The sequence below is a fragment of the Leptonychotes weddellii genome, chromosome 2, assembly GCF_054177405.1.
Source record: "Leptonychotes weddellii isolate Sample4059 chromosome 2, ASM5417740v2, whole genome shotgun sequence".
NCBI lineage: Eukaryota > Metazoa > Chordata > Mammalia > Carnivora > Phocidae > Leptonychotes > Leptonychotes weddellii.
In genome coordinates this window covers 151,461,771-151,475,655 of record NC_138370.1, presented here as the reverse complement: position 1 = coordinate 151,475,655, position 13,885 = coordinate 151,461,771, and the positions used below count along the sequence as shown (strand labels likewise).

The window sequence follows — 13,885 nt, the reverse complement described above, 5'->3', positions numbered from 1 at the left end:
TTGCTGCTATGAACATTGGGGTGCATATGGTCCTTCTTTTCACTACATCTGTGTCTTTGGGGTAAATGCCCAGTAGTGCAATTGCTGGGTCATAGGGTAGCTCTATTTTTAAATTTTTGAGGAACATCCACACTGTTTTCCAAAGTTTTAATTAAAAAATGGAAGACCTCTTTCACTAAACTCTGTGACACATCAGGGCACAGTCAATATTACTTTACTGTCATGTAACACGATGGGTAGGGAGCTGCTTTCTTCATTCCATCACATTTTACCACAGAGCATACATACTAGGAGGGTTTAGGGTGGCCACTAGTGGAGAATTGCTTTGCGTTGGAAAAAATGAGGAACAACCATGAGCTCCGTACGGAGCCAGTCGGGATGCGTCGGAATAATGGCAGAGCCGCAGTGGAACAAACCTACGGCTAACCACTGGTGAGCAACAGCTCTGCTTATATGATACCTCTGGAGCAAGAGTGCAGGATGGGTAGAAATCATCATGGCACACTCCATGATAGTGCACATGGAAGCCCCGGGAAGGGAGACAGTTGTGTCCACAAAAGGAGCCCGGGTGGCTGCATTGCCTGGCTGAACATCGAGGGGTAGCTAGTGGAACAGTGTGGCTGCCAAGAGAGTAAAGCCTGTGAGTCTGCTCGGAACACTTGGAGAGGACTGTGCCAGAAGCTAGAGTTTCTGGATGAGGAGGTGGACACCAGAGCTAAGTCATCTATGTCACCCCTGTAAGGTAATGTATGAATTAGCCATGATTATGACTACTGTATTCCTACAGTGTAAGGTATGTAAGAAGCAAGCCGAATTTCCCTTTGGTCCTGGTATTAGAAATCTTTGTCATTTTTTGGATAAAGCTATTTCTTTCATTCTTCTGTGCACTCGGTAGGATCCATTTGGGGTACAAGTTGATAACTGGTGTAGGTCCTACTTGACAGTGTTTTTCTAAGGGCAACCACCATATTTCAGTATCAGAGTCACCCAGTTGGCTTGGTGTGAATTTGGCCTTATCTGAGGCCAACTGAATCAAGCTGTGAGCTTATTTTTATTTTTTTTTTTTGCCTTTTATTTCAGATTAATTTACATGAACACTAAGGTTTGAGAACTTCTCCTCTATTTTTTCAGTGAGTAGAAGATAAAACCCCTTGCTGAGAGAGTGGCAGTTAGAGGCGAGGTAGAGGTCTTGCAAAGAGTGGTAAAGGTTTGAAGTATCCAAAGTAGGGAATGGTGGAAGAATCTTCAGGGATACGTAAAAACATTCCTGAGCAGCCCTGGTCCCTGCTGAAACTGAAGACCTTAAATTTATGATGATAACAATCCTCAAGATTGTCCACAGAGGGTCCTCATGACTATGACGTATTTATTGAGGTATGGTGTGGCAACCATTTGGTAAATGTAAGTACTGATATAAAAGAAGATACAGAAAAGGATATAATAGGTTCTATGAGCAGCAAGTCCATAAAGAGGTATTAAAAATGATTAGAGAAGACAACTGAAGGGGTGTCTGGGTGGCTCAGTTGGTTAAGCGACTGCCTTCAGCTCAGGTCATGATCCTGGAGTCCTGGAATCGAGTCCCACATCAGGCTCCCTGCTCAGCAGGGAGTCTGCTTCTCCCTCTCACCCTCCTCCCTCTCATGCTCTCTGTTTCTCATTCTCTCTCTCAAATAAATAAATAAAATCTTTAAAAAAAAAAAAAGACAATTGAGGTGATACAAACTTTATTTAATACTTCATGAAGTGGACAGTCTCAGAGAACTACAAAATGGGGCAGAAGGCAAAAAGCTTTTATAGGATGACTAAAGAATAAGGAAGAGGCAAATGGAAAACATCTGATTGCCTGGGGCCCCATAGTCAATCTTGTTTGAGGTGAGAGGCCCAGAGTTGGCTTGGAGTTTGGGGATTGGCTAGTTGGATATACTACATTTCCGGTCAAGCAGTGCATTTACAGGGACATAAAAATTATCTAAGTTTTGGTTTTCTGACTTTGCACCCTGGGCAGAAACATCTCCATCATGGGCCTAAAGATTTATTCAAACAGAGGCACAGTCATGTCTTGAAAGGGGCCTCAACACGCAGAGCTCTCGTTGACAGCTGGGTCTCCATTTTGTTGCTGCTTCTCTGCTCACATTGATGCTGTAATTCTGGAGTAGCAGGAAAAATACAGCCGTTGGTCATCATCAAACTATCAGAACCAGGGAAAGTGGAAGCACTGGAGTCTAAGGAAGATTTCAAGCAATTCCTGCTTCTAATCATCAGCAAGATGCAGGAGGACATAACATCTTGCACTTGAGTGCAGGGGAGAGCTTATATGTAGAATAGGAGCACGCTGTGGAAAATGGAAGGTCTGCTCATCCAAATAAAAACCCATGTGAAGGCCTCGGAGGAAAGCACACTGGATCATCTTTAGAACCCAAAAGATGGAGTCGAGGAATGACCAAACAATGCAAAGAAGGCCAAAGAGGAGGCCAAAGAGATTCTAAAGATGGCAGTGAGGTATTGATTGACCTAGTCTAGGAGACCGAGAAAAGCAAACAAATCATCTTGGAGGATCGGCAGTTTACAGCCGGTGATTTCGGGTCAACTGATGGAGATTGACACCATAGAGAAGCTGAAACTAGAGAGCCTTCTGTGTTTTCTCGTCCTTTTTGTCTTCTCTGTCTACATGCTGTCCTCACTTATACTATGTTTCTGTTATGGTTGGTCTGTGGTTGATGACTTCAATATGAATTTGGATTGTTAAATGTTTTGTTTGGGAAAGTTCTTTTTTTTTTTGAAAACGCTCTCACACAAGAGATTTAGGGCCTAGATTGTAAACTCTTGTAGGAACTGGATTTGTTCCTGAAGTCTGGTTATTTCTAAATGTTGAGGTGCTTTGCTCTTTCTTGTGTGACTGGATAGCTCCCCAGAACTTTGGGTCTGGGTGTGACTCATGAGACTCAGAATTGGATTTCTCCAGCTCTGGAGGCACTGAAGGAGCTACATTACTTCTAGAAGACAACTCCATGCAACAAGTACTAAAGAAGCTGAACAAGGGACCAGACTTCAGCTGGGGATGTGAATGGGGCAGACATGGCTAGGATGGATGAATCAGAAGAAGGAGCAGATGATGGTATTGTCTATATTTTGAGACTTTAATTTCTGGGTGAGACCAAAGGAGGAGAGGGTGTTTTGTTCAAAATTTAAATTTCATGTGACACACTAATTGACATAACCCATTTGGTCAGTTTGTTTGGACAAGCCTGACTCAGCTTTATTTGACATGTAACCTAGAACAGAAGACAAGATCTTGGTTTTCTATACAAGTTGATGGAATCCCCTGATGCATTTCAGGGGATTCTGGACATGAAATGAAAGACATATTTACAGAGGCTGTTGAGGGGCTGGGGAAGAAAAGTGAGGACTGTCTACATTGGACCCTACACTGGACAGGGAATAGGTATCTTCAAGGTTCCGTAAGTAGTCCAGCCATAAGTTCATTTACATAGCAGAACTGATAAGTATTTGGGGTCAAAATCCTACTATGAAGGGAAAAAAGTTGCCATGTTAATAAAGCTACTTATTTTCTTGAAAAAGAAAAAGGATACAATAAAGTACTGAAAGCCAAGTTGGGGAGAGAAAACAGGCATATATGAATGGCATTAACAACAACACAAGACAATATTATGTTAAAAGATAAATTGAATGATAGTAACTAACTTCCCAAATATGAAAGCAGGGATGAGAGTAGTTGATAAAAGAGGTGAAATTTGACTGGTGCCTTAAAAATATGGTAGGATTTGTAGGAGGAGATCATTCAGGTCAAGAGAAGATGTCATCATATAAACAGTTTATACTACCCTATGTATACAATACCATTTCAGCGCTGTGAAGAATTAATATAGAAACAAGATGCCTTTTGGTTCTCAAAGACATTCCAATCTAATAAGTAGAGCCGAGACTGATCATAGCAGGTTCTTGGAGTGCTGAAAACGTAATGAAGGGAAGCTTTTGAAGGTGCCATGGGAAATAATGTTGGGTAAAATAATAAATATGCTCAAGTCCAGTTTTTTGGGTCGCACACAAAAAGATCAAGATGGCACATATATGAGCTCAACTAAAAAATGGTTCGCTTGGTTTTAAGAATTCGGTAACAGGGTTGTATTTAGGCAATGCGGAAAGAATAATAACTGAAGGAGTCTTAACAACAAAGGCCTATAAAATTCGAGACACAACACCATTTCAGGTGTGAATGGCTTTCTTTGCTTCCAATTTTTTTGGACCACTTTTTAGTTAATGAGGCCTGCACTGCACTTAGTATAAATAAGACACATCTGTATATATCTGAATTACTTATAATTTTATACCAATGCCTTCGCGAGGCTAATGGTGAAGGGAAAACTGCTACTTACACCCCACTACACTCTTTTACAAGGTAGGTGTGTATTACGGAGAGCTTGGGAGCCAGGTTTAGATTTTGCCAACAATCTTCCTGAGCAGTGACATGTTCCACATGGCATTTAGGAAATGGTATTCAGCAAAATAAAATACACAATATTAATATAAAAGCAGGTAACCTTAGAAGAATAGCAAACCTTCCTTCACCCAATAGTAGAAGCTGAGAAGATGCAACAGAATGACACCTTTGGATTAGAACAGGGAAGAGAGGAAAGTAGGAAAAAATTAGAGTCAGGGCCACCAAGGAAGGCATCCAGGGAGCCACCTTTGATACTGGGAGTCCATGGGAGGGGATACGCCATAGGACAAGCAGAGGCTTCTCTGTTCTGCCTGGAGCTGACCCTGAGCACTAGTGAGATTTGAAAGGTGGTATGTAAGGCAAAAATAGTGCACAGAAAAAATCATGCAAAAACAAAAACAAAAACAAAATAAAAAAGGGAAAGGGAAGAAAAAGGAAGTGAAGGGAGCACTGAACGTCCCTGATGAAGAGGCCAATTGGGAGATCAGCATAGTGACTTCAAGTCTAAAAGAGCCAGAGATTTCCATGCTCTTCCAACCCACTACTTTTATCGTTGGGCGCCAGAAGGACAGGGCTTGAATTTTCAAGTATGTGAAAAAATACATATCCTTAAACAGTAGACTCACTCTCAGTGCATCAAAATGCTATGACACATTTCTGAAGAAAGAAGGACTGAGGGAGGAAATTTATTTATACAAAGAAATAACAGTGTCTCTTGTCTCAGGCTCAATCCAGGCCATGTGCCCTTTGATGGGAAAGATAGAATCTGCTTCACTGTTTAAATTGCTATTTCTCATTTTTTGTTTCGTGAGGTTTAAGCACATAGTTGATGTTTCAAAAATTATGTGCACTTACTTTTCAATTCCACAATATTAGTACACTTGAACTTTTGTTGTTCTTATGCTATTTCCTAATTTCCCCCCATTAAAGCTTCTCAATGGAAATTTTATATACATGTTTATGTGATGACTATGACAAGAATACCTACAAAGTATGATATCCAGATTTAACCACTTGTATTGAAATCTCCCTATGAACCAGCAGTGTGCTATGTTAGTTAGCGTAACACACTTGGATTATCCTTGTATCATTGCTGTGAAGTAAATGTTTTTAAAAAAGTTTTTATTTTGAGAAGTATTGAAGCATATGTGAGGATTGCCTTTGATCAGGCACTTGGCAATTCAATAGTTTAGAGAGGAAAATATTCAAATATAAGAAGAATTTCACCTCTTATCTTAAATGGTAGAGGCATTTGCCTTTGAGAACATTCTTACAGGAAGGAGGCATTTGTAGCTAATGACATTTTCCACATAAAAATTGGTGCCATTGAATATTGTATGGATATGTTGTCATTAAAAATTAACTTTGAGGGGCACCTCGGTGGCTCGGTGGGTTAAGTGTCTGCCCTTAGCTCAGGTCATGATCTCGGGGTTCTGGATCGAGCCTCATGTCAGGCTCCGTGCTCAGCGGGGAGTCTGCTTCTCCCTCTCCTGTTGTCCTCCCCACCTCGTGTGCTTTCTCTCTCTCTCTCTCTCTCAAATAAATAAATAAATAAAATCTTTAAAAAATTAACTTTGATTACCAGTCTTAATTTTCTGAAATCCTGTATGGCTCCTAATATATTAGCTCATATGCTTTTATGTGTATATTATTTTGACCATTTGGACAGTATTAATGAGAAATACTAGCTTTTCAACAACTTTATTGTTCATACCAGTACCTTAAGTAGGATCACTGAAATATTCTTTACTGTGCATGCATGCAAAACTTGGTTCCACTGTAAATTACTACTGTAGCATTTTCTGTCACAAGTGCATCTGCATATAAGTAAATCTATGTCAGGTTTTATAGACAGCTTTTTAAAAACCTACATGAAGCTTGGAAAATGATTTGTAGAAGGTATTTTTTTCCTTCAGGATTGTCTGTATTTTCCAAAATGTTCCAAATAATTAAAAGGTATTTAAACTCGCTCTATTAAAAAAATAATAAAAGGTTTTTATTGAAATAATTATGGATTCATAGGAAGTTGGAAAATAGAGTACAAAGAGGTCTGGGGTATCCTTTACCCCATTCTCCTTAGTGGTTACATTTTACATAACTATACCACAATATCAAAACCAAGAAGTTGACATTGATATAATGTGTGTATATAGTTCTAGGCCCTTTTATCACATGCGTAGATTGTGTAACCACTGCATTCAAGATACAGAACTATTTTATCACCACAAAGATCTCCCTTGCGCTACTCCTTTATGGTCATCTCCCACCATCCATAACTCCTGGCAATTTCAAATCTATTCTCCATCTCTATAATTCTGTAATTTTAAGAATGTGATATAGATGGAATCATAGAATATGCGACCTTTTAAGACTGGAGTTTTTCACTCAACCATTGGGCAGAGGCCCATGCAAATTATTGCTTGTATCAATGATCTGTTCCTTTTATTACTGAATAGCACCCCATAGTGTGGATGTCCCATAGTTTGTTTAACCATTCACTACTGCAGGAAATTTTAATTATTTCCAGTTTGGGGCTGTTACAAAGCTGCTACAAACATTTGTATACAGGTTTTTGAGATTTTTTTTTTTTAATAAATCACATTTCAGAGCTGAGACCAGAGAGGTAAATAAATTGTCCAGACAACTGAACAGTTTTCCAAACCCAGATGTTGTTCCTTTATCTCTTGTGTTGTTTCCATGATCCCATATTCACTGAGAACAAACTATTCTGCAGACAGTGAAGAAAAGTAATAATTATATATTTGAATATTCTTGATAAAATATTGGTTTCAGAAAAATATCTGCTCAAAAACGTGATTATTTTTGGCATCATGTATGCACTTTGGTTCACTCATTCATTCCCAAAAATTATTGTTAGAGAACCCAGGCCTCGTGCTGAGTGCTGGGGCAAGGTGCCTTCCCCATCAGGGCTTTAATAAAATATTGCATTTGTTGCATACAGGTAGCTTGCTCTATGTTTGTTGGTCTTAACAGTTTCAAATTTTAGTTGGAAAATATTTATTCAGAGTTAACGTGACTGCTATACTAATATTTAAACGTGTAGTCTTACATTTAAATTCATTGAAAGATTTGGGTTAATGTATTTTGCCTTATCTTAGGAAAGCAATTGCTGAGCATGCATGCACAAATACACATTCTACTTTTGCAAGGTGTGCAATTTAGTACTTCTTTCAAATATGGGTAAGGTTCAGATGGATTTTTATTTGTAGCTTGTTCACAAATTAATGAGTTCTTCTGCTTATTCTGTGTCCTTTTCCTCCAATAGCATAAAAAATTGATCAACCATCCACAGAGTACCAAAGAATTTCTACCTATCCTGTAGGTATGAAATATTTGCTCAGTCCTCCTTACAGTGGCACTATTTTTCCTCATATATATGTGAATCATTGTATAAAAAAAGGAGAAAGTGACTTTGCAATTAAATAATCATTATGTTTATTAGCCTAATAGATGAATTTCCTTTGGAAGTCATGCACATATAAACCAAAACATTCTCAAATATGGGTGTAATTAAAATTTTTGAAATCTACAAGAAATATGAATCCTGCTAAGGATTATTTTACTAAGATAACTAAGTAATTGCTTACTTTGGTAAACAACTACAGTTAGTTCCAAAATGTTGACAATTAATTTGTGAATCAAAGTGTGGTCTCTTCAACTCCACATTTGAGGCCAGTAGATTTTACATAGAGGTATGTGGGTATGAAACCACAACAAAGGAAAATTTGATAGTTGATTGTAGTTATGCATAATTCAATTATATAACAGTGATGTAGACTTCAGGGTAGAATTTGACATTTTTATTCTATTTTAGCCTTTGAAACAATTCATTTTATAGTGTTAATGGTCACTAAATAATTTATTGATCTTCAGATCATTTATTATTTGATCTTGGTCTTGAAAAGATATCCTCTTTCTGATCTTCCTAGCACCCTCCTAAATACAACTCAGAGCAAACAACTCTCAGCCTGCATCTTCTCTGATTTCTAGAAAGCATTTCACTCCTTCTCTTGGGTGCCACGGCCTGCCCTGGTTCTCCTCCTCCCTCTCTTTCCCCTTTGTTGACTCTCTTCCTCCTGATTCTGCTGAATTACTACTTCCTCTCCCAGGCCTCTTCTTTCTCTGTCCTCTCCCCTCAATGAATTCATCAACTTTTACTGCCCTAACCATCTCCTCTGATGTGAAATATCCCAGCTCTGTAGGGTGCCTGGGTGGCTCAGTCGGTTAAGTGGCTGCCTTCAGCTCAGGTCATGATCTCTGGGTCCTGGGATGGAGCCCCGTGTTGGGCTCCCTGCTCAGTGGGGAGTCTGCTTCTCCCTTTCCCTCTACCCTTACCCCCACCCCTCTTGTGCTTGCCGGGAATATTGTATTTAGGAAAAAGATTTTTTTTTTAATGGGTTTGTTAGCTGCTATAAAGGCTTGAATGGTGTGCAGAGCACAGAGTTAGTTGATGACATCTGGCATAGTTTCATAACCCTGGACATCTCGGTAGTTGAGTGTAGGGTGAGTAAAGCAGGATTGGCAATTGATAAATTGATAACGATGAAAGCTAAAAAGGACAACAGATTCCAAGGTGGATGCAAGGCGGTTGTTGACGTACATAGCTGATCATGAGGAGCAGCATGTGCTTCTAATAGTATGAAGGTACGTGAGACCCAGTAGAGATGAGTGACGGTCATCAAAGGACTCGCTGCGTCAGTGACAGGGGCAAGAAGCATATTAATTAGGAGGAACAGAACAGAGCTGTGGAAGTTTAGGAAGTAGTGGTCAGCAGTAATATTGAGAAGCTGATGCCTTGGAGGGAGATGAAACCTGAGGATTGGCCATGAAAGTCAGTTTCTTATGTGGAATCACAGGTGATTGATGTCAACAAGATTAAGGAACAATGTGGTCGGAGCTGTGACTGATTATCAACAGGGTTACTGATGCTGCTGCCAGCCAATGGCAGGAGATAGAAGATGTGGATGGGGAGAGGAGGCCTGCCCGTCCATCATGAGCCTATATTGCACGATGGAAGCAGAATGTTGATTTGAAAGTAATGGAGACTCCATTTCCTGAGTAGCTTTCCCAGAAAAGTGGCACGATTCATAATGTAAATTTATGCGCAATTTCTGTGAGTAGGTAGATGGAAGGAATCATGGAGTCAGAGGTGGCAGATGCAGAATTCTTACCTCCCATCAGACCAGGCAAGAGTTATTCGGAGAATGGTGCAGGCTGGGGCACAGAAGCTGGGAGATGGGGGGCTCAGGGGCTTTACTGGGAGTGATGGCTTGGAGTTACACAAAGAAAAACAAATAACCAACCAACCAAACAAGAGAAAAATGGAATCATGAGTTTAGGTGGTAGACATGAGTCACAGGATAAGGGAAGTGGTATGCTGAAATACAGGATATATTCAAAGGAGATGTTTGTGGTTGCAAATAGTCCAGAGGCCAGGGGAAATGTTTTGGCGTAAAGGACCTTCCACAGAACTGCTCTTTGGGTTGGATCTTGGTGAGTTTGTGTGTGCGTATAGTTGGGGCTGGTGGTGAGAGGACTGTGTAGCTGCTGGTACAATTTATGCATCAGATTAGTACTAATTAAGAAAAAATTTTTTTGAACCTAGAAATATCCTTTAACATAGTGCTACTCAAAGCATGGTTGGGAACCCCAATGTCAACATCACCTCAGAGTTTGTTACAAATGCTCAATTTTGCCCCTATCTAGTTTTACTTAATTAGACTAGCTGGGGCACAGCCTAAAATCCATTTTAACAAGCCTTCCTGGATCTCAGGGGAGTTAAAATCTGAGAAGCATTTCTAGTCTTAGGCAATCAATCATTCCCTCTGGGGAGAAGACCCCAGAAATGACAGGGATCCAAAGGCTTTCAACGGTCCACTGGGCTGGTTCCACATCTTTCCACCGTTCAGAGGCCAAACCAGAGAGCCCTTAGACTTCCCGGGACGGAGGTGCGGAGGGTGAGATCAGCACTGCCCCCAGGAAAGAGTCCTAACGTGACATGTTCCACGTGTGCCTGGCAGAAGCCCTGTGGGACAACCTGCTGCACTGGCTGGCTGAGGAGCTCTCCAAAGAAAACGCCGCGAGTCTCTCCTCGTCCCTCCCTCTTAGCCGCAGCACCATTGAGCTCATCAGACTGAAGAACCCTGGTGATCTCACAGAACAGATCCACGAACTTCTTTGCTTCTGGAAAAAATCACTTCCAAATTCCACCGACAAAGCTTGCCTTCTGGCTCGTCACCTCCACAAGATTGGCAGGAGTGATCTTTCCGAAGAGCTCAAATTCAAGTGGGGAAAGAAGGTGTTCATGGAGCCACAGCAGTGGTTTGATTCAGCAGAGTAACGCCAGGTTGCTCTTTCTTTTGCCCTAGAGAAGGGTGGTAGCTGGTTTTAAGGAGGTATCTGTCAACATTTTACTAGCAAGTTTCCAAGTCAAGTTGTTTGAACTGAGTCTTTGATAGATGTGCTATTTGAGACAGATGGAAAACACTAATCAGATCATAAAAAGCATTCTTGGGTTTGAGGGCTCCTTTGTGGTTCAGAGATGTACGTTCTACAAGAATTATTGTCTTGAGTTCAGCCAAGTTTAATAGCATTTGTAATAGAGTTTGCTGTGTTTACATTTTAATAGCAGAGGTTGTTTTCTGAGTGGGAAGGAAAGATATGATATACCGAATCCCCCTTTTTTATTGTTATCTACATAAAAGTAAACTAGTTATGCAGGACCCCAAGCAACTAATTCACATTATGCATATACTGTGGAGCCTGCAGTTAACAATACAAAATAAATTGGGTTGCGGAGACCTGATGCTGATGATAGTAAATCAGTAAGAAAACAGACAAGTTTGAAATAAATTAAAAGTAGAATAACATCGGCCATTTGCTGCCACAAACTTTTCTTTTATTAAGAAAAAGGACCTTGGAATAGGGAAAATCTTATTATTTTATTATTAGAGAAATGAGGCAGTGCAGAGAAAGTGAAGTATCAGTGAAAGAATTTAGGGCCTTTTTAACTTAGGAAAACAACTTACTCTTAAATCAGTTTTCATAGAAATCTTATTATATAAGCCCTATATATGTTCATCGTTAAAAAACTATAAAAAACACAAAGCTAAAAGAAAAAAATAACAATCAGTAAAGCTCCTCCATCACTGATAATCCCTGATAATGCCTGGTGCATAAGCTTTGAGACTTTAGTTTTAGCTAAAACAATGTGATATGAATGGGATATTACATTCATACTACCATTTCATTAATGCAAAACCATCAGGGCCTTGGCTTGTCAGCATCAGTTGTGATTAGTTTTGATTATTGAATACCAGAAAATTAATGAAATCACATGAAAAATTAAACACTTATATGGATCTGAATTTTAAAGGCAAGATTTTCTTTTACAAATTAACCAAGGACCTAGATATCTATTTGGCTACATATTGAAAAAGAGGATTCCTGGGCGGCTGGGTGGCTCGGTTGGTTAAGCGACTGCCTTCGGCTCAGGTCATGATCCTGGAGTCCTGGGATCGAGTCCCGCATCGGGCTCCCTGCTCAGCGGGGGGTCTGCTTCTCCCTCTGACCCTCTTCCCTCTTGTGCTGTCTCTCATTCTCTCTCTCAAATAAATAAATAAAGTCTTTAAAAAAAAAAGAAAAAAGAAAAAGAGGATTCCAATTTTCAAATACATTCCTATTAAGACACATTTTGTTGGTCAAGATATGTATTATTTTTACATGTTTCCAGAAAGGTACAATATTTTTCATGTGCTCTTGGAATGAAGGAAACAGGCTGAAATGTTCATTGTTTTTCTGACTACAAAGTAGCAGAAAAGTAGAGTTGTTTATTGCCTGTAATGAGCCAGGCTCTTTATGTTTATCCCTTTACAAGCATTGACTTATTTAATCCTTCCGACTGCTCTGTGAGGTAGGTACACTGTCCCAATTTATAGGAGAGGAAAGGAGATTCAAAAGATTGAGTGCCTTGCCTAAGGTCATGAGTGAGTGAAGTAGCCAGGATCCCTGTTCCAACACTAGAGACTATTATGAACATTTTAGAGTATTTTCTTCCAGTTTTTCTTTTTTTCCTAGAAGGAAATGTTTCTATTGCTATGTGTATGGATGTATATAAATACACTCACCTGTGTGCTCACATGCACACACATACTATCTATAAATCCCCTTACACATACTGCCACACTCATCCCCCTCCTTACTCACGCATTTCTTCTCACACCCCCTTCCATGTCATCATCTCTCTCACACCCAGGCACCATCACCCATACGTACACACACCCGCCCACGCACCTCTCACAAACACCCTGGAACACATCTAACTATCCCGTCAATGTACCCAGTCTTACATCCTTCTGTGCATCCTCACACGTACGCGTGCATTGTCACAAACACACATCTTAGCACACAGCCCACTCCCACCTCTCACACACACTTATTCACAATCAGCCCCTCCTACAAATTCTCACTAACATACATACTCCACAGACATGCACACACATAAATAACACATATTGCCTGTGCACCTTCACAAACACCCGTTCTTCTCACACACAAATCCAGTCCCATACTTCACATATATACCCTCACAGGCACCCATCCCTTCACACACACACACACACACACACACACTCTCTGATACATCTTTCCAGGATTAAAAAACAGGCCTATATTATTGCAACGGTAAAACAATATAAGGGTATGTATATATAGAAACAAATGGGGCATCTCTTGGGTGCTGGCTCTCACCTAGGAATCAGTCTGATAGGTATAGCCGGTGCCTCGTGCGGTCAGTGGGCCACACCCCACCCCTAGGCACCCTGCTCTCTGTCAGCTGACCTGTATGGATCTCATCAGCGGTGCCTCTGGCTTCTTGTTGGGTTTGGGTAATGGAAACCCCAGCAGGAGACTGGGAGAAGAGAGAAGAATGAGTTGGGTTATTCCTGTCTTTCTCCCTTCAAATTCACTGAAGGCTGTAACCTTCACCCAAAGGCCACCAATCCTCTCCTCTCTGGGCGACTATCTCCTGGGTTTTGGGATCTGGTCCTCCTCTTGTCTCTCCAGGTCTCAGGGAAGCAACAGCTTTATTGCTGCCCTATCCCTTGTGGCTCCCCTACCCCCTGACCATCCTTTAAGATAAAGCCTCCTTTAATTATTCTGAGTATTATCATATATTTTGTATCAAGACTCTGATACTTCTCTCTCTCCCTCTCTCTCTCTATATATAAATGATTTTTTTCAGAATGGGGGTCATATATTATATATATATGATTTTTTTCAGAATGGGGGTCATATATTATGCATACAACTTTAAATATTACTGTCTTTTATTAAATTATGAACATTTTCTAATATATTTAAGTGTTTTAATAGCTGCAAAATATCCCATTTCATAGTCATGCCATT

At 40.2% G+C, this 13,885-nt stretch overlaps 1 protein-coding gene across 1 annotated transcript in view; it reads left to right on the top strand.

Annotated features, from left to right (window-relative positions):
- The window catches only part of LOC102735645 (death domain-containing protein 1), a 47,785-nt gene extending 36,875 nt beyond the window's left edge, over positions 1-10,910 (top strand). The window contains 3 exon segments of the mRNA XM_081813169.1: positions 7,746-7,776; positions 7,779-7,802; positions 10,501-10,910. Coding sequence (XP_081669295.1) covers positions 7,746-7,776; positions 7,779-7,802; positions 10,501-10,820 — 375 coding nt within the window. The 3' untranslated portion in view covers positions 10,821-10,910.
- The last annotated feature ends 2,975 nt before the right edge of the window (positions 10,911-13,885 follow it).